The sequence below is a fragment of the Equus quagga genome, chromosome 5, assembly GCF_021613505.1.
Source record: "Equus quagga isolate Etosha38 chromosome 5, UCLA_HA_Equagga_1.0, whole genome shotgun sequence".
Classification (NCBI taxonomy): domain Eukaryota; kingdom Metazoa; phylum Chordata; class Mammalia; order Perissodactyla; family Equidae; genus Equus; species Equus quagga.
The window spans coordinates 131,177,358-131,195,855 of NC_060271.1; the positions used below are offsets into that span (position 1 = coordinate 131,177,358).

Here is an 18,498-nt window from a genome sequence, read left to right on the forward strand (position 1 = left end):
TGCCATCCCTCTTGCCCTGGGCTCTGTTCACCTGCACCCGCCACCCTGGCTATCTGGGCATGCTGGGCCACCTGCAGGAGGGGCAGAGTCAGCGGGCAGACATCCGGGGCAGGATGGCCCAGGGCCCCTCCTCGCCCACCTGCAGTGCGCAGCCAGGGCTGCCCTCCACACGGCCACCCCCCACCTGCCGACCCAGGCCCGGGCCAGAGTCTTGGACCCCGGACGCCTGGGCTCCCCGTGGATGGCTGGGTGTGCATCCATGACACTGCCACCCAGCACAGACACACTCCAGAGTGGATCACACGTCTCACAGAGCCCCGTCGGCAGTCAGGCACAGACTGTCCCTCCAAACACATGCCGACCACACCACAGAGACACACAACATGCCTGACCACACCCAGAGACACACACAACATGCCTGACCACACCACAGAGATGTGCACAACACACACCCCGATCACGCTCACAGAGACACAAACACACACCCCGACCACACCCACAGAGACACACACAGCACACACCTGACCGCACATACAGGCAGACACCCAGACACACAACGCACACACACAGTGAAAGGGGCCCTGTCTGGGGGTCATGATCTGGCCAGTCCTGACTCTGCCACTGACTTCCTGGCCCCGCGCTAGCCCCAGGGGCCTGGCCACTTGCTGCTGGAGTCCTGGGAGCAGGTGACAGGGCCGTGGGGCCGGTGCCTTCCCTCCCCTGCTCCTGTTTGCTCTTCGCCTGCAGGTGGCGCAGGCGCACCATGAAGGCCTTGTAAACTGTACAGTATTGTAAGAGCAGGAGGCAATGCTGGGGGATGTGTGTGCAACGGGCAGGGAGGCACAGAGTGTGTGTGCGAGCCATGGGCACACCCGGCTCACAGGCAGGAGAGACAGCCTCCTCCCGGGACCTGGCTGGGATGGGCTCCGGTGTGCCAGTTCATGGACGGCAGGGGGTGGACGGCCTGGGAGATGGCCTCCTTCGGGTCTGGGCCCCTGCAAGGCCCACCCCCAGGAGGTCCCGGAAGCTGCTGGAAGGAGCCCGCAGGTGATAGGGAGGGGGACCCCACTCTTTGCCCTCCCAGGCGGCTGCCCTCCCCCAGGGCTCCTCCAGCTGGGGCAGTGCCCCACGCTGGCCCTCGGGAACGTCTGCTCCATGAACACGTTCCCTCCTTGCCCAGGCTCACAGTGTCCCTTCACCACTGCGTCTCCAACATCTACTCTGTCTTCACCCTTCACCCCTTCTCCTCTGAGGAGCCTCCGGATGCCCCCAGGCCAAGGAGAGGGGCGGGCCACAGGACTGCGACTCCCTGCCGGCCCCCCGGGGCACTCATTTTGAGGGGAACTGGTGGGGGCCCCAGGCTGGCCCTCTCTGCCCAGAGCCCAGAACCAGCGTGACCAGGCCACGGGGCTGTCTGTGGCGGAGTCAGGACAGTCGAGGCTGGTGGCCCCTGGAGGGGGCGATTTGCCTCAGGGGCTGAGACCAGCCCACTGCCCCAGAGCATCCCGTTTCTCCTTGTGCCCTTAAGGGCAGTCAGGCCCAGCCCTGAGCAGCCTCTCTCTCCCTGGGCACCTAAGTCTCCCCCGGCCGCGAGGTCCCTGGGGGCAGAGACTTGGCTCGAGGCTGGCCCCTGCTCAGGGCAGGGCGGCTCAGGAAAGGGGAAGGGCCGAATTCCTGGACGAACTCTCTTGTTTCCCCGAATCTTCTCCCGGGCCGCCGTCTCCCCCTGGCAAGTCTGAAGCCCCTGGTGGCTCTGCCCCCTCCTGAGGAGCTGTGATCCTGAGGGGGAGCCCAGGGGTGGCAGTGCGGCTCACGGCCACCCAGGTCTCGGGAGGCGGGGAGCAGAGAAGCACAGCTGATGGCCCGGCCCCACCCCCATCCAGCCGGTGTCCAGTGCGGGGGACAGCTGTGGCCTGCCCCTCGGAGGACGCACCTCGGGTGGCGGTGGGGAGGCGTGACCCCTTCACTACGGGAGCGAATGGTTGTAAGGACAGGCCTGGGTGTCACAAATGCAGCCCCCTCTAAGACTTGCTCAGGGACGCAGGGACAAGCTCCTTCATTTCCCAAGACACTCGGGGCCCTGCGGGCGGCTGCAGAGGGCTGGCAAGGAAGCATCAACCCCAGATGATCTGGGGTCAGCTAGCGGAAGACCATTCTGTAATTGGGAGGAGTCGCATGCAATTTGGGGTCTCGGAGCTTATCTTGAGTTCAAATCCTGGTTCTGCCACCCTTTTCTAAGGATCCGTGGCAAGTTACCTCTCTACACCCATTTAGCCACCTGTACCATGTTGGCAGTACTTGTAGGGTTGACGGCAGGTTTAAATCAGACAACGCATTTCAGGCGTTCATCAGGGTCTGTCCTAGGAAGCCCTCAACAAATGGACGCTGTTATGCTAGCTAAATACTGCTTCCCACAGGGGAGGCCAGTCTACGCAAGGAGAAAATGCCTGTGGTTGCATTAATGAAGGTCCAGGGTTCAGAATAATGGAGGGGAGAGTCCTGCTCTCATGGAGATTGATCACAGCCTGCCCAGATGAACAGTCTCAGACATAACACCTGACACTTCCACCCTTCCTTTCCCAGGGCTTCCGCCCTTAGATTCTATGTGTTTTCCTGTTTCTGGAGTTGTCCGCATTGCTGTTTTCTCAGTGAGCACTGCACAGTGAGCGGCAGTGTCAGAACAGCTGGAAGGGTCCATGGAGCCGCCATCCCAGGCAGGGGCTCAGTCCATGGGAAGTAAGAAGGGCTGAACCCCACTCCTTGAGCGGCCTCCCTGGGCACATTCAGATGGTGTATTTTCTGGGCAGGATCACAGGGGTCCTGGGTGGAGCACAAGGAACGCAGACCAAACCAGAGCCATTTTCCTGCAGCCCTGCTTCAGAAATCAAAGGCACCCTTCTGCCTCTTTGTGGCAGGCGGGACCCCTGCCCAGGTCTGCTGGCCTCGCCCTCCCACCCCATCGGATGGCACTGCCCATCGAGGTCTGGGGCTGTGGCACGGCGGGAGCTTCACCAGGACCAGCCTCTGGCCCGGAAGGCACTGGCAGACGGCTCGTTGTTTCTATTCTGAGGCATGGAGGCCTCAAGGACATTAAGATTACTAAAATGAACAATCCAATCCCAGGCCCAACAGCCGGCCGTGAGTTAGGCTTGGAGCATCTGCCCACCCACCGTGATCGCCTCCTCCCCGTGACAGGCTGAGATGTCCCGTGGCCCGGGGGGCAGGTGTGACAGGCCCTGCTGGTACTCATCTGGGGAAGAGAATCCCAATTCTGCTCCCCGTTCCCAGGGCCATGCCCTTTGGGGAGGTGGGCCCTCCTCAGCTGAGGCTGCATCTTCACTGGCTAGTCGTGGTCATTTCATGCCCCTGGCCAAGGCACTGGCCCGGGTTTCAGCCAATGAGAAGTCAGGCTGGTGGGGAGGGGGGTGGTAGAGAGAATTCTGGAAAGTTCTCCTCCCTCTCGGAGGGAGGACAGAGGATAGGCTGCATCTCTTCCTGCCTATGGACAGCTCCCCTGTCAGCTGTCCTGCCCAGAATGGCAACAGCCCTGAGGGGACCCCAAGAAGACAAGTGTGGGGACACAGCTGACTGTGAGGCTGGGGGCGGGGCAGTGGGGAGGTGGAAGGAAGCCGGGGGTCCTCAGTGATGCTCTCCAGCTGCTGAATCAGCCACGCCTATGATGCGCGGCCTTGGACTCATTGGCACGTGAGACAAACATCCTTGTGGCCGAAGCACCTGCTGCTGGGTCCTCGGCTGCTGGGACCAGAAGCATCCCGATGGCCTCTGGCTGAGGATCCAGGTCTGCCTTCTGGGCCACGAAGGTGCCCCTGGTCCCCGCTCTGCCCTTGCTTGGTACGTGCTGTCCTGTTCCCTTGCTGACCGACCGCAGGGTGGGGAGTGGGGAAGGGGAGGCAGGCAGAACTGTGACAGTCAAACCTGCCGAGAACACTCATCTTTTACTTCCACGAATATTTCTTGGCATCAGGCAGACAGTGAAGAACACGCTGCACACGATTTACAGACACAGGGATGGCCACAAGGACACAGGAGGCGGCTGAGTCCACCTCAACCGGAGATCGCAGAGGGCCCCAGGCAGCGGAATGCAGGCTCTCATGGGCCGACACAAGACTCAGAGAATTCTGTTTATTGGATCATTTTAATACAGGAAATGCCAGACCAATCAACAGGGAGCACAGACCTTTCACAGACGCCTGCGTTCACTACGTGGACGGGAGGGGCTCCACGGCTGTGGGCGTGCATGCATTTCCTTTAGAAACGGGCAGGTGGAGAGCGCATAAATACCACAAAATGACCACGCTCAGAGGGGTCACAGGCCACGAGGGAACCACGCTTCAAAGGCAATCGAGGCATTAAATACAGGACCTACACGGTACAATTCACTTCACCATACGTATAATTTATATATTAAAAGAAAGGGGACCACAGTATATATACGAGCAAGCGGCTTTGGTCAGAGATAACGAACGAGCTGGGTGGAGCCATGCACGGGGAGGGCTTGCTGTCGACTTCCCTCCGCTCTTGTTCTCAACTTTCCCACAGTCACCTGCCATCACAAAATACATCAGCTGGCCTTGGCGCGATCTTAGAAAGTGCCACCAGGATCCTCGGTGGTGTCCTCCGGGCTCCTTGTGGATGGAGAGATGCCCTGGCAGCGAGGACACTGGGAGCCCTGCGTGTAAACACAGCCCGAGGAGTTGCCCTGGAAGGGGCCGGGGCCGGGGCGGGGGGAGACCAGGCGGAGGTGGGGGCACAGCCGCCAGCCGGGCAGGTGCACGTGCCGCTGGCCCGGGCCGGGAGAGCAGGAATGACTGAGGAGGCATCCACTTCTGCAAGCAAAGCTTAAACGGCAAGACGAGCCTGTTTCTCTGCAGCTGTCCATCACCGGGTCCCTCAGAACTGACTCGCGCTGCTGGGGTCGCACTGCAACAACCGGACGATGGAGGGGTCGCTCTTGGCACCTTTAATGAATTCTTCCAGGGACAGTTTGCCTGTGGGGGGGGGGGGGGGGGCGTGGGAGAAAGGAGAGTTAGCCCATGCTCGTTGGTTGTTCTTGACCCTTCCAGAGAGCATGGGGGCAGCTCCCACGTCAGGAACGCCCGTCTTGGTCCAAGTCTTGAGGCTTCCTGAACTGGGGGTTGTCCAGGCCCCATTCACTTCGTGGGCATTTCTGGAAAAACCTTTTTGCTTTCACTGCTCACTGCAAAGCATCGGGCAGGACATACCCAGTATGACAGCAGGTTGTGGCTGGTGGGGCAATGTAAGACCTTTTAAAAATCACCGCACGCTTTTCTTAAGAAAGATGTGACGTCCAGAGAGAACGTGCCTCTGCCTCCAATCCATGACTAATCCAAGCCTCCAAGGCTGAGCGGGTCATGGGTGGGCGGGTGGGCAGTCCGGGTCCCCCAGAGGCATTGCCCAGAGCACGGTTTCCTGCCCAGCCAGCTCGGCCGTCCACTGGGGCGGCACAGGCCTGCTCGGGCTGGGGATCGCTCTCTGCTTCTGTACTATCTGCCCTGCGGGATGGGAGGGGCGACTAGAAAGAGGGATGGGCTACACTGAAGGTCCAGCTGGTGCCTCCCTCATCCTCGGTCCCTCCTTCGCCGCAGACCCTGTTACTTCTAGGATCAGGAGATAGGAAAGCGATTTTTAAAACGAAGCTGCTGGAGAAAGGTGAGTTCCAGAGGAACCGACGCCGTGGACAGACACACGCCCGCCCTGGCGGTCCCTCCCCCAGGACACAGATGAGGGAAAGAACGGGGTCTGCAGCAGACTCTGTTCTGCTGGCTCGTACCTCGGGGAGCCTGCTTCCACCTTTGCGTGGGAGGCTCTGCAGCTATAACTGGACAGCAACGTTGACCCCGTGGGATGGGCGCTCGTGGCGTGTGTCCAGCCCATGAGGAAGGAGCAGGCTTGACGTGTGTGAAGAGACACAGCTCTGCTGCCGTGGGCACGTGCCCACCCTTTCCCTGTCTCAGGGGCTTCATCTGTACAGGGGGCCCTGGGAACGCCCATTTCCAAGAGCCACTGGGAGGATGAGTGGAAGGATGTGTTTGGGGGTTCGGCCCAGGCCTGGCTTGGAGGACGCACTCAGTTAGCAAGTGGCCACCAGGAAGCCAGGAGCAGGCACCAGACAGGGGCGCAGCTTGCCAGGCCCCTCCCACCTGCCCACTGCCGGAGAGGGACACCCCCTCCTATGGGTCCCCAGCAGGGGGACAGGCAGGCTGGTCCCCTGGGTGACTAAAGAATGCCTAGGCTAAGGGACGGATTGGGAAGGGAGGGGACAACCACGCCCTCAGCAGAGGAGAAGTTCTGGGGCCCTCTGCTGGGACTCCCCTTACAGAGATGGAACTTTCACCGGCTACTCCCCCACCCTCTGGCCTCTGACCACTCTGGGCAAGGAACTTCTGAAGGCACCGCCCCCTCCTCCTGGCAGGGAGCAGGGCTGCTGAGGGGGTCCCTGAGCACAGTCTGTCCGCATGGTCAGGGTGTCCCTGGTGCTCGGCCAGGCTCCGTCCATGTGTACGGCCACACGTGTACGGCCAGGATGAAAGTTAATAGGAGACGGTTGCTTCCACAATACCTGTGCCCTGGAGAAAACCCGCTAGCCATCCAACACAGGGGGCAGAGCCCTGTGCTTCCCTAGGGTGGCAGGGAAGGTGGGACTAAGTGTGGGGGCTGCCCACTCCTGAGCAGCCCCTGAGAAGGGCCCTGCCTTCACTCTTCTCCTCCCCAACATCGCCTCCTCCATCCCCTCCCGGAGCTCCAGGGATGGGTGTTCCCCGGGGCTCAGAGGAGGAGGGCTGTCCAGGGAGTGCTGACCCAGATTCACAACAACCCGGGAGGGAGCACGGTGCAGCCCACCAGCCCTCAGAAGGGGAGCGGTCAGGGCAGAGGGGTCCTGGGTGGAGTGCACACTGGGTCTGTGCTAAGCTTTATGGGCATCGTCTCACTGAACCCTCACAGCCCTGAGAGACAGAACCTACTATCCCTAGTCCAGAGAGCAGGAAACCGCGGCCCGGGGGAGCCAGACTCGGCACAGGTCTGCGGGAATTGTCACCAGGAGGGCAGAGGCCACGCTTCTATCAGCCCGAAGGCCATGCCAGGCACCAGGCTGCCTCGCTGTGTGTGCAAACGTGTTCTGAAAACTGTCACCTCGCTGTCTGACGCGTCTGATGTGCTTTCTGCTGCCTGCAGTCACAGCGCAAACCGCAGCCCTGCCGGCTCAGCCCTTTCACTCACTTGGGGACAGCACTTCAGAGTTTACAGAGCACTTTCTCGGGCATTAGCTTCTTCTTCATCTCCAGCACAACCCTGGGGGTATTTTCTTTTCTTTTCTAAACCTCACGTTTCTCTAACGTTCAACAGCAAACCAGGACTGGCTCTGGACCGCACTTGACAAAGCCCGCGAGAGGCGCAGATCCGTCCCGTTTCACAGCTACAGCCCCTCGCGTGGATCCCACGGAAGCTCAGGGCTACTGCGGAGCAGGGGGCTTGGGGCATGTCTTCCCTGTACCGCAGCCACTGCCACCCCTCCTGGACCCACCATCTCTGCTGCTGCAGGCCAGTACATCCTACCAGAGCCCCGGGGCCCCCATCTCAGTGACGGCAGCGAGCAAAGCACAGCCCACTTCCCAGCTCCCCACCACTCAGGACCCTTGGTCCCACCCCTCCAGGGCCCGGGCGCCAGCAGCACCCCTGCCTCCCCCCCCCTAGACATGCTCACAGGGCTAATAGTCCCCCCAGTGTAGAACCGAGGGGACTGTGGCTCCAGGGGCATCGACATGCCACGAGGACAGAGCCAGGACACAGGCCCAGGTCTCTCTGACTCTGAGTCCCGGTTCTTCCCTCAGCCCAGCTGCACCGATGGGCAAGGCCAGGGGTGGACTGGGCGAGGCCTCAGAAGCTGCAGAGGAGAGGGAAGTGCCCCAAACACTTCTTTGCTCCCAGCAGCGTTGCACAGACACACGGCAAGCCTACCATCATTGTTCGTGTCCATCTGCCTGAAGATCTTATCCGTTCGTTTCTCTGGAGTGGACTCGTCCTCGGGCATCTTCATCACAGAGGACACCATTTTGTATATAGCCTGCAAAGGGGCAGACAGAAGCGTGTGCTGAGAGGTTCCAGGATGTTCCTGGGAGGACGAGGCAGCTGTGAGCTTCCGGCCAGCCCACAGCAGGGCATGGAGAGGATGCTCACCGGCCTTCAGGACCCTTCCCCAGCTAGAAGAAGGTTCCGGGCTACTCCCAGTAACGCGGATGAATACCAGAGATGCCATGTTGGGCAAGGCAGACACACTATGCGAGGTTCAAGAGAAGGCAAAACGACTCCACTGTGATAGTCATAAGACTGGGGGCCATCTGGGGGTGGGAGGTGGGACAGTGCCCAGAAAGGCACTTGAGGGAGCCTTCTGGGGGGATGGGAATGCTCTGAAACTCACCGAGGGTGGTGGGGACACAAACGTGCAGCCCCTCACGCTGCACACTCAGCTGTGAGCATCTGACTATGCAATTGTTATACCTCAGTTAAAAACACAGAAGACTTAGCCCCTGAAACCCACGGGGAGAACCACTTAAGAACCCCAGACAGGACAGGCACTGGGCGGCCCAGTGTCTCCAGCAAGACAGAGAGCCTTGTCTTAGGGCTGTGCCATCTGTGGGCTCAGTACCACTGCCAGCCGTCTCTGTGTGTCTGTCTGAGCGGCCGGCCGGGCAGGTGCCCTGTGTGGTGGGGGGCGTACGTGTGTGTGCTGAGGGGCCGTGATGAGGCCAGTGACCAGCAGCTCATCAGAGTAACATGCGAGGGGGAAGGGGCAGTGCCACTGGGGGATTCTGTTCAGAGACAGCTTGACTGAGATTCTTGTACCTGACCCAACAGACCAAGAACAGCAAAAGCCTGAGAGTTGTTATACCTTAAAAGCAGGGCATTAAAAAAAGCCCAAAAGACCAAAACAGAATGATCCCGAGGGAGGTTTCCAATATTTACCACACCCTCGCCCCTCACCCATCTCCACCTGTGGGGTGGGGCCTGTCTGCCGGGGCGTGCATCTTCCTGGGATGGGCCTTCCTCCTGGACTGGGCCAGGCAGCCTGCAGAATGACAGCCAAAGCCAGTCAAGCCCTCCGAGGCTCTGCACGACCTAGAACACCTGTCCGTTTTGAGAAGGGTGTGGCAGCCGGCATCCCGCCTGGCAGGCTGAGACATCCAAAGGGCCAGGGGGCTCTCAGGGTTGGGAACTCGGTTGGGGGCCTAGCAGCCAGATCCCACCTGGACAGGCAGCCACCCCTCACTGCTCTGAAGGATCCTACTTGTGTCTCTAGATTTGGGGCAGGCCAGTCTGCTCAGCCAGGGGCAGGCATGCCCACCTGCAAACAGCTCAGGACGAACCTGGGGTCCTAGGATAAGCGAGTCCCAGGACGCAGAATTCTGACTTCCACCACCGCACAGAGCAAAGAGCCAGGAGTAACAAGTGGACTGCAGAGGCCCCAAAACTGCGGTCATTTATTCTCACTGCATGAAAACCGCCTATTTGGGAAATGGCTTGGTCACTCCTCAGGGAGTGGTCTGCGAGTTCCTGTGGCTCTGACGCCCCTTGCTTGAGACTTAGCGCTGAAGATCTTGCATGTAGAGAACGCCTCTTCTGAGGAGTTCCAGAACCAAATCCCCCAGTCTCCAGGAGTGGGGACCTGGGGGGTGCCAGGGAGTGGCAGCCCTGTGGCTCTCTGCTCTCTATCACACACCCAGGCACCTGCTGAAGTGGACAAAACTCGCTTTCTTTCTGGAAACCAGCTCCACCTGCCACAGCTGTCGACAGGCAGGAAGGCAAATAGGTCTCAAAAAATGGTGTTCTTTCTATGCTTGAGCTCATTCTGTCATCACTAATGTTTCCACTTTACTTTACAATTGCACGTTCCTGGGGATAACACAAGCTGCTTGGTGCATTCCCAAACATGGGGGCTTGCAAAGATCTTGGCAGGGGCCTTCTGCAAGGGTCAAGAGACTGCTTAATCACTATAATTTCCCGCTCTGTTCATTCTTAGGAAATCACCTCCCTGAGCCTCAGATTTTGTGAAATGTAGAGAACGACCCCCCTTCATAGGGTTGTGAAGATGAAAACTGATCAAAGCGCGTGGTCCAGGCCTGATGGATAGCAAGTGATGAATAAACAGGCTCTGATCATCACTATTTGCAAGGACCCGCTGGTCAGGTGACAACTGCTCACTTTCAAAAGTGCACAGAAGAGGGGCAGATAGTGGCCTGGCCGAGAATGACCGGATGCCACAGTGAACACAGAGAGCACTGTCTGGGGGTGGCCCACCTTGGGGGGACCCTGGCATGCGGTGGGACCCACAGGCCTCCAGCCACTCATGCCTGGCCAGCCTGCCGGGAGCCGTACCTGCACGATCTCCAACATCTCGCTGCGGCTGATATAGCCATTGCCGTCCAGGTCGTACATGCTGAAGGCCCACTTGAGTTTCTGCTCCAGCTTGCCCCGCGAGGTCACGCTCAGCGCGATGATGAACTCCCGGAAGTCGATGGTGCCGTCACCGTTGGTGTCGAAGGTGCGGAAGACATGCTCGGCGAACTTAGACGCGTCACCGTAAGGGAAGAAGTTGGCGTAGATCTTCTTGAACTCATCCACGGTCAGGTGGCCAGTGGGGCAGTCCTTGAGGAAGCCCTTGTACCACTCCTGCAGCTCGTGGTCTGTGAACTCCGTGTTCTCCCGCAGGTCCTGCAGCACCTCGGGCCGCAGCTTGCTGTTCTGCTTGCCCATGGTGGCTGGCAGCTACACCTGCAAGACAGGGGCTCAGCTGGGGACACTGGGCTGGCCCAGGGTCTGGCTCCCCACAGCCTACAGCCACTGAGTGGGGCTGAGGAACATCCCTTTCATGTCCTGCACCAAGGGCCGGAGAGGCCCAAACAGGGCCGTTGCTGTGCCTGAGAAGTCTCAGCCCATCTGGACCCCCTGCGGGAAGGCGGGCCATTAATCTGCGACCCACCACTAGGAAACCGAGACGCTGCACCCTCGCACTGCAAGACCCATTCTGACTCCAATAACGTGGAAATGCAGGGAAAAAAGGCAACTTAAAATCAGTGGAATGAGGTGTTTATCAGGTGCCCACTGGGGGGGTGTCCAAGATGTGAGGGTTAAATCCTCCTTTATCACCCTCCTCAGCTCCAGGCTAAGGTGCCAGGCTGAGCGCACCCCCAGACCCTGTGTTATGAGAAGTTCTTTTCTATTTTGGGCACCACAATGTTTTGATCCTTAGAATAGGTTCAGAAACTCTCAGGGAGTCCCCTCTCTATTTTCCCTCTGAGAAACACCTCTGGCGGTGGGGGGTGGATCCAGAATTAGCGCTAAGAGTGTGGTGAGGTCTCAAGTGTTCACAGTAAGTGTCAGGCCCCTGTGGGCGTGCAGAAGCGTGCTCCCCACAGCTGCCCACGAGGCCTGGATCCCAGACTGATCCTGGGTGACATGACCCGCAGACATTCCACAGCGCTCCCCTCACCACCGCATCTTCCCTTCTCAGTTTAACTATAACACGAGAACACGGCTTCATCATTTTGATGCATATAGAAAAACGGACAATAAAATGTTTCCCACCCTAGTCCCAGAGGCAACCACTTTAAACTGCTTCCACATTTATGAACTCTAAACAGCGTGTACAGAATCCCTGTTATGAAAGATAATAAATGCAGGTCACCTGCTCTCCCTGGCACTTCCTCTTTCCTTGTCCCCTCCCGGGTTTTATTAGTTTTATACACACATATCACTGTTTTTACTTGTTATCTTTATGACTTCAATTATATACTTGAGGTTCCTTTTCTAAATTTCTACATAGGGCAGGTTGGCAATATCTTTCAAAATTACAAACACACATTCACTTTGACCCAGCAATCTCACTTGTAGGAACTTATCTAAAGATACTCCCACCTGTGCCAACAACCTGTGTGCGCGGCCACCTGTTGTCTGTAATAATAAACAACCCAGAAATCCACCATCACACACTGTAAAAAGAGAAGGTGCAGAGTTTGCTACCATTTGTGGAAATAAGAGAAAACAATGTGTGTGTGTTTATGTGTCTGGAAGGACTTACTAGGGAATGACAGCATTAGCTGGAGAGAGAGCTGGCTGATGGACAAGGGTTAATTGGAGAGTTTTTACTGTAAATCCTTTTGAAATTTCAAAACGTTGAATTCTCACTATATATTTTCTACTCAAAAAATAAATACACAAAAATAAAAATAACCAGACCTCTATTTCTTGATCTAGCAACTCGATTCTTTCTGTAAGATCACACTATTCTATTCCCCTCTCCCAGCATCACCTCTCCTTCCTTCTACGTCAGCTTCAGTCACGGAAACCACCGTTTTTACATTGGTAGGGTTTACAATCCCGACTTTCTGCTTTTCCTATAGTTTGATCCTAAAAACCGGAAACCAGCAAATCTCTGAGTAACCTGGGCATCCGTCTCCCAGGGAGGGAGCAGCGTGAGTGAGAAGGCAGATCAAGGGCGGGGCCATCCGGGGGCGGGGCCAGTCAGGGGGTGGAGCCAGCGCGGAGGGGGCGGGGCCAGGCAGAGGACACGCCCCGCCCGACCCAGTCTAGCTCTGATCCTGCAGCCCGGGAGGCCCCCTCTCCAACTGTGGCTTGCACTAGAACGAGGACAAACTGGCTCCTATTCCTCTGAGGGGTTGAGGGATCACACGAGATCTAGGCCACCGATAGGCCACCAAGGGAGACACAGGCTCCGCTAAGCCAGGCGCCTCCCAGCCCCGAGGCGGAAGCCCCTAACCCGGCAAATCCAAGGACTCGAGATGAGGACCAGTACAACGAGCACAGGGAGAAGCCAGCTGGGCGCGGCTGGGGTCTCAGGCTGGTGTCTGTCCTCCTGTCTGTCCATCTGTCCTAGGCTCTCCCGCAGGCACTCCGAGGAGGGGCCAGATCCAGCCAGCAGCTGCTCTGAGCAGGCCTCCCCGGGCGTGCCCCTCGGAGCGGCCCCTCCCGCCCGCCCTCCTCCTGCCCACACCCAGCCTCCTGAGTGCGAGTTCTCACGCACACGGGAAACTCAGAGTCCAGGAGGCCCCGAGCACTGGGTGGGCTCCCGAGGCTGACTCTCCAAAAGCTACGCACGCCACTGAGCCGGCAAGCCAGACGGCAGGCAGAGAGGAACACACACTGGGCCCGCGGAGCTCAGGAATAGCACGAGTCCTTTCAACAGACAGCACAGTACAGGCACTGAACGGCCCCGGGGGTTAGGGGAGAGGCCACTGGTGCAGTGGGGGCTCAGAGCCGGCTCCACCACCCGCTCTGGGTGACCCGGGGCAGGTCAGGAACTTGTTGGAGCTCTGGTTCCCCCTCTGAATGAGGGGAACTGTGGGCGTTGTGAAGACAAAGAGGCAGCTTTACTGAGCACCCACTGTGCGCTGTGTACTGGAGCGAGCCCAAAGCCACCAGCAAAACCCCTCCGGCCCCTGCCCTCTGGGCAAAGCTGGATGGGTGCTCACAGGTGGGAGTGGGGGCCCAGAGAACCCCCAACTGATAGGACACGACAACCTGTCCATGGTGCTTCAGGAATGAGGATGAGGAGCAAGCCGTTGTCCACAAAAGGAAGGGCGGGCGCAGCTGGGAAGAACTCGGGGACGAGGACACTAGAGCTGAGCCCTGCAGGGTGAACAGGCACCTGGCTGGTGGACGGCAAGGGCGCCCAGTGGGGCCAACAGTCTGGAGACCCGACACGTGCAAAACACAGGAGGGGAGGGGGCCAGAGCACAGTTGGGGCGAGGGGAGCCGGGCTGGGCCCACTGTGGGGCTGGAGGCACGAGAGGTTTGGGAGGGGAGCGGGCAACATCAGGCCCTTGCTAAGAATCACGGGGCGCAGTTTGGAGAAAGGGTGAGAGGGAAGTCTCGGCTGTGGATGGAGCCCCTAGGGGACGCATCAGGAGTATGTGAGACCAGTCTTGAGAACAGGACGGTGGACTGTGGGCAAGGTAGACACACACCTCTACGCCTGAAATGAATGCCTTTCCAAACTCCACCTCCCCAGCTGAACTCTCTCCTCCGACCAAATTTCCAAATGCTCTCCCCGCTCTGGTTAATGTCCCCTCGTTAGGATCCTTTTATTAACCTTTTCACCCCATCTCTGCTTCTGTCCATTCGCTCTTTTTTAAACAACCTCTTGGCCTCCTCTAGCTCCCTCACTTAGGACTTTTGGACTGCAAAACTTTTAGCCTAGACTTGCTGCGTGGCTTTGGGCCAGCAGTCCCACCTCTCTGTGTTGGTAGAAGGAGGAGGTGAGCGATGGCCCATCAAGTCTTCTGCTCTGTGCAGAAGACCCCCTCCTCGGGGGTCCCACTCGACTTAAGACGCCCTGCAGACTTTGCACATGTCCACCTCGGTAATTCCTGTGCTAACTTCCCAGTCCTTTCATCGGTTCCGCTGCTCTCCTGGCTTTGTATTTTCCACACTCCTGGATGGTGCCAGTCGTCTGGGCAGCAGCTGGAGGGCAGAGCCATCAGTCACCCAACCTCCCATCTGAGGCCTTCAGGGCAGCAAACCCAAGCGCAGAGGGTCCAGACCCCAGGTGCTCTCCTTCTGAACTTGGTCAGCCTCGTTCTTCACTTTGTCCAGCTGAGAACTGCTGCTGCTCCTACCTTTGAAGGTGTCCACGTGTCCTTCGAGGGGCGGCACCGAACCTTGCAGTATGTGGCCAGAAAGGCCCAGCCACGAGCAGAACGGGACAGCTGCTGTTGGGGGCTGAACTGTGTCCCCCAAGATTCATGTTGATGTCCTAGCCTCAGTACCCTGGAATGTGACTGTACCTCGGAATGACTATACCCCGGAATGTGACCGTACCTCGGAATGACTGTACCCAGGAATGTGACTGTGCCCCGGAATGTGACTGTACCTTGGAGAGTGATTATGGAGAAGGGCCTTTCAAGAGGTGACTAAGTAAAAATGAGGTCATGCGGTGGGCCCTGATCCACTCTGACTGGGGTCCTTATAAGTAGTGATTAGGACACAGACACGCAAACAGGGTCAACCATGGGAAGACACAGGGGGCAAGTGGCCTAGATCTGCCACCCCTGGCGACGCCTTGATCTCAGACTTCCAGCTTCCAGAAGGGTAAAATAAATTTCTGTCTTTGAAGGCGCCCGGTCTGTGGCACTCTGTTAGGCAGCCCTGGGACACTAAGACAGCTGCCCGTGGGAACTGACCTGATCAGCATGTGCCATCGGTATCTATGGGGCGAACCCCAAGTCAGCCCCGTGAGGCTCCCCAGCCTTAACTCCAGGGCACCCGGTGGGGGGACCATCCGAAGAAGGTTCCTGGACTGTGGGCTTGGTTTGGTCAGACACTTCACGCACATCAGTCCCACATTACCAACGAGGAAACAGCCCCTCTCGAGGCAGAGCCAGCACTTGGACCAGGTCCGACGGCCCCGTCCCGCATCTTGCCGCGGGCAGCCAGGGGAGGCTGGTCCCGGGGAGAGCAACGGCGTTGGGAACGTGGCCTTCCCCAGGCGTCTTCGACAGGCACCGCCTTTCCCAATTAGCACTGCTGCCCTTTCATCGTGGAAACAGGCCTCGTTCTGTGAAGTTCTAGGCTCTGAGAGGCCAGGATCAGTCCTTTCAGGTCCACTCACCTCCCAGAAAACTAAATTCCCACCCGAATGATAGCACCAGTTTGCCTCAAAACGCATCCGAGTTCCGTCCTTTCAGATCCCACAGAAATGCCAGCTCCTAGCACCTCCTCTGCCTAAAATGACAACCGTTTATGGAAAGGAGGGGACCAGATGAGGGAGAGTGACGAGTGCAGCCACACAGCCACGAGAAGAGGACGGGGGGCACTACTGTCAGCCTGGGAAGGGGCTTCCTCCATCCCAGCCCCTCCCCTCGGGTGTGCGTCCTGGGACAGACCCAGGAGACTGCAGGGCCCCAGCTCCCAGCAACTCCTCCTCAGGGTGCTCCCACGTCTCGCTGGACCTGGCACAGAGCAGGCACCTGCTGGCCGAATGGGCGTCCTTGCTGTGTGGACACGCACAGGCACAAACGTTTTGCTGACTTTGGAGGCAGGGAGGTTTTCAGCAAAGCTGGCCTTCCAGTTAGGGCCTGGGTGACCCCCTTTCAGGGAGGCAATGGAGGGGACAATAGAAGGGGCTTCGGGGGCCTGTGGGATGGGGAGGAAGATGAGAAGGAAGGGCACTGGGCTCCGGCCCAGCACCGGCCAGAGCGGCAACCCTGTGATCTGTTTCCGCATCTGGTCTCCTTCAGAGAAAGGGTTCTGTTGATAGCACCAGCCTGATGCCAAGACCCGCTCATCTTAGGGTCCCGAGCCCAAGAGCCTAAACACGAGAGAACACGGAGGCAGAAGCGTCCAGGGATCCCAAGATGGTAGAATATTTTTGCCCCTTTCTCTCAACCGCCCCCCAACAAAAAGGACAAGAAACAGAGAACAAATGCCATGCCTGTGACCCTGTCTGTGACCTTGACCACATCCATGAGGCCATGTCTAGGACCCCAACACGCTCAGGTGGAAAGATGGCAAACGACAGAGCAGGGCAGAGGGAGGTCAGGCCTCAGGGCTGCAGAGAGGGGGGAAGCAGGCTGACCAGTGCCCGAAGGGGAGAGGAGGCGACAAGCTGAGAGCAGGGGCGGGTGGAGAACCGTGGAAGTCCGAGTGGGAAACAGAGCCTCGTCCCGCCCACTCCAATCTCTCCCTCCCGGGGGCATGGCCAGACTACACTTCCCAGCACCCCTTGCAGTCCGGTGGGCATGGACCGCGTGCTGGTCAACGCAACGTGGACGGAGCACTGTCTACCACTTCCAGGCCTGGCCCTCAGCACCTCCCTTTCCTACTGTGACACGGACTACCCAGGGGAGGACTCAGAGGCCCCAGAGGGCGCAGACCCCATAGGCCTTCTTAGCAGGGCTTCCCCATGCGACTGCGCCCACAGTAGATGCCTGGAGCGCCCATCTCTCAGTGCTCCTGAGGGTGGTGCACAGGAGAGAAGGCATTCACCGCACACAGCGGATGCTTCAGGGTATCAGGACTTGTCCTGTCCTGAACCCCCGCAGACACAGGAGGTGGGATGGCAGCCCTGCTGAATGGAAGAAGTCTGAGTCCCCGAATGGCTGCATGGAGCAGAGTCCTCCTGTCCCCAGAGTCATGTCACATTGTAACGGGAAATGCTTCTTTCTCGTGCTTAGCACTGAGATTTGGGGGCTGTTTGCTCCTGCAGTCAGCAACCCTGACCAGCAGAGCCTCGCATCCTGCCCCTCAAAGTGGCACAGTCAGGGGGCCACCACCTCCACACGGGGAGCCTCTGCAGAGACCCTGGGTAGTGAGCAACAGGCCCTGAGGTAGTGGGCGAGGCACCGACACAGAAGTTAAGTGTAAGGAGAGAGGAGAAGTCCACACACCACATGGAGAGACCTTGGCCGGCCCCTGCCCCTCACCAGCATGGGGCTGGGCCGGCTCAACCAGAGAACCGGAGGGTCTTTCCCCAGAGAGACAGAACTGCCCTTCCTCCCCCAACAAGAAAAGACCTAAAACCACTAACATCTGGGGGGCTCCTCAAAAAGGGGGCCGCTCTATCAGCTGCTGCTGTTTTTGTTATGAAAAAGCGATACGGTATAGTCAGAGAGAATGAGTATAATCCAGTGTTGATCATCTTTGGAAATCCTGAATTAACTCTGAGCAAGTATTTAGTAAGAGCACATTACGTATCTACCACCATCCTGGTTGCATCGGGGGGACAGAGGTACTGGGCACGGGTCCCGCCTTCAGAGAGCTTATCAAGGCCCAAGCATGTGGAATGAAGGCAGTCCCTCACACTGGCCCATTTTAGCAGCAAATAAACCAACATCAGTAATCCTGACCACAGCTACAGTCCGCCAAGCACTCCCGCCGTGCCAGGCGCCATGCAGACGATTTTACATATGGTGAAACTCAGGCCCAGGGTCCACGGCTAACGGAGCTGGGATGTGAACATTAGTCTGTCTTGATCTTGACCACACAGCTCTACAGTGGACCCTGAACCCTGGGAGGTGAGCAGGACAGGCCTGGCATGCCCAGCTGTACAGAGAAGAAAAGCAAGACTGGGAGAAACTGAGTGTCCAGGAAACAAAAAAGATAAACTTTACTTCAAGGGAAAAAGTATCAAGAAATCATGGATAGAAAAACATGCTTTCTTGCCATTATCTTGAAGGTTGAATTAGTCAAATCCGAGGCCGTCAAAGTCACGGCTGCCAGGAGACCACCTTTTAGAGAATGACGTTGTAGGAACACGTCGCTGATTTACGGAGACCCCACTGCCCTGAAGTGGGGCACCCACCTCCGCTTGTTTCAGCTCTTGACCGCGCTCAGACGGCTGAACTGAAGCATAACCATTTTAAAAGCCGGTAATACTAATTTTGTTGTAGGAAGTTCAAGTCGACCAGAAGGCCACCTGCTAGAGCAGGTGGAAATCCAGAGCTG

General features: G+C 58.2%; 1 protein-coding gene across 3 annotated transcripts in view; it reads right to left on the reverse strand.

The window, feature by feature from the left end:
* Positions 1-4,129: 4,129 nt before the first annotated feature.
* The window catches only part of HPCAL1 (hippocalcin like 1), a 126,719-nt gene continuing 112,350 nt past the window's right edge, over positions 4,130-18,498 (reverse strand). For all 3 annotated transcript variants that reach the window (XM_046663231.1, XM_046663229.1, XM_046663230.1), the window contains 3 exons: positions 10,414-10,809; positions 7,999-8,104; positions 4,130-5,009 (listed from right to left, as the gene is read on the reverse strand). In XM_046663231.1, coding sequence (XP_046519187.1) covers positions 4,912-5,009; positions 7,999-8,104; positions 10,414-10,791 — 582 coding nt within the window. In that variant the 5' untranslated portion in view covers positions 10,792-10,809 and the 3' untranslated portion in view covers positions 4,130-4,911. The remainder of the gene's footprint in view (positions 5,010-7,998; positions 8,105-10,413; positions 10,810-18,498) is intronic.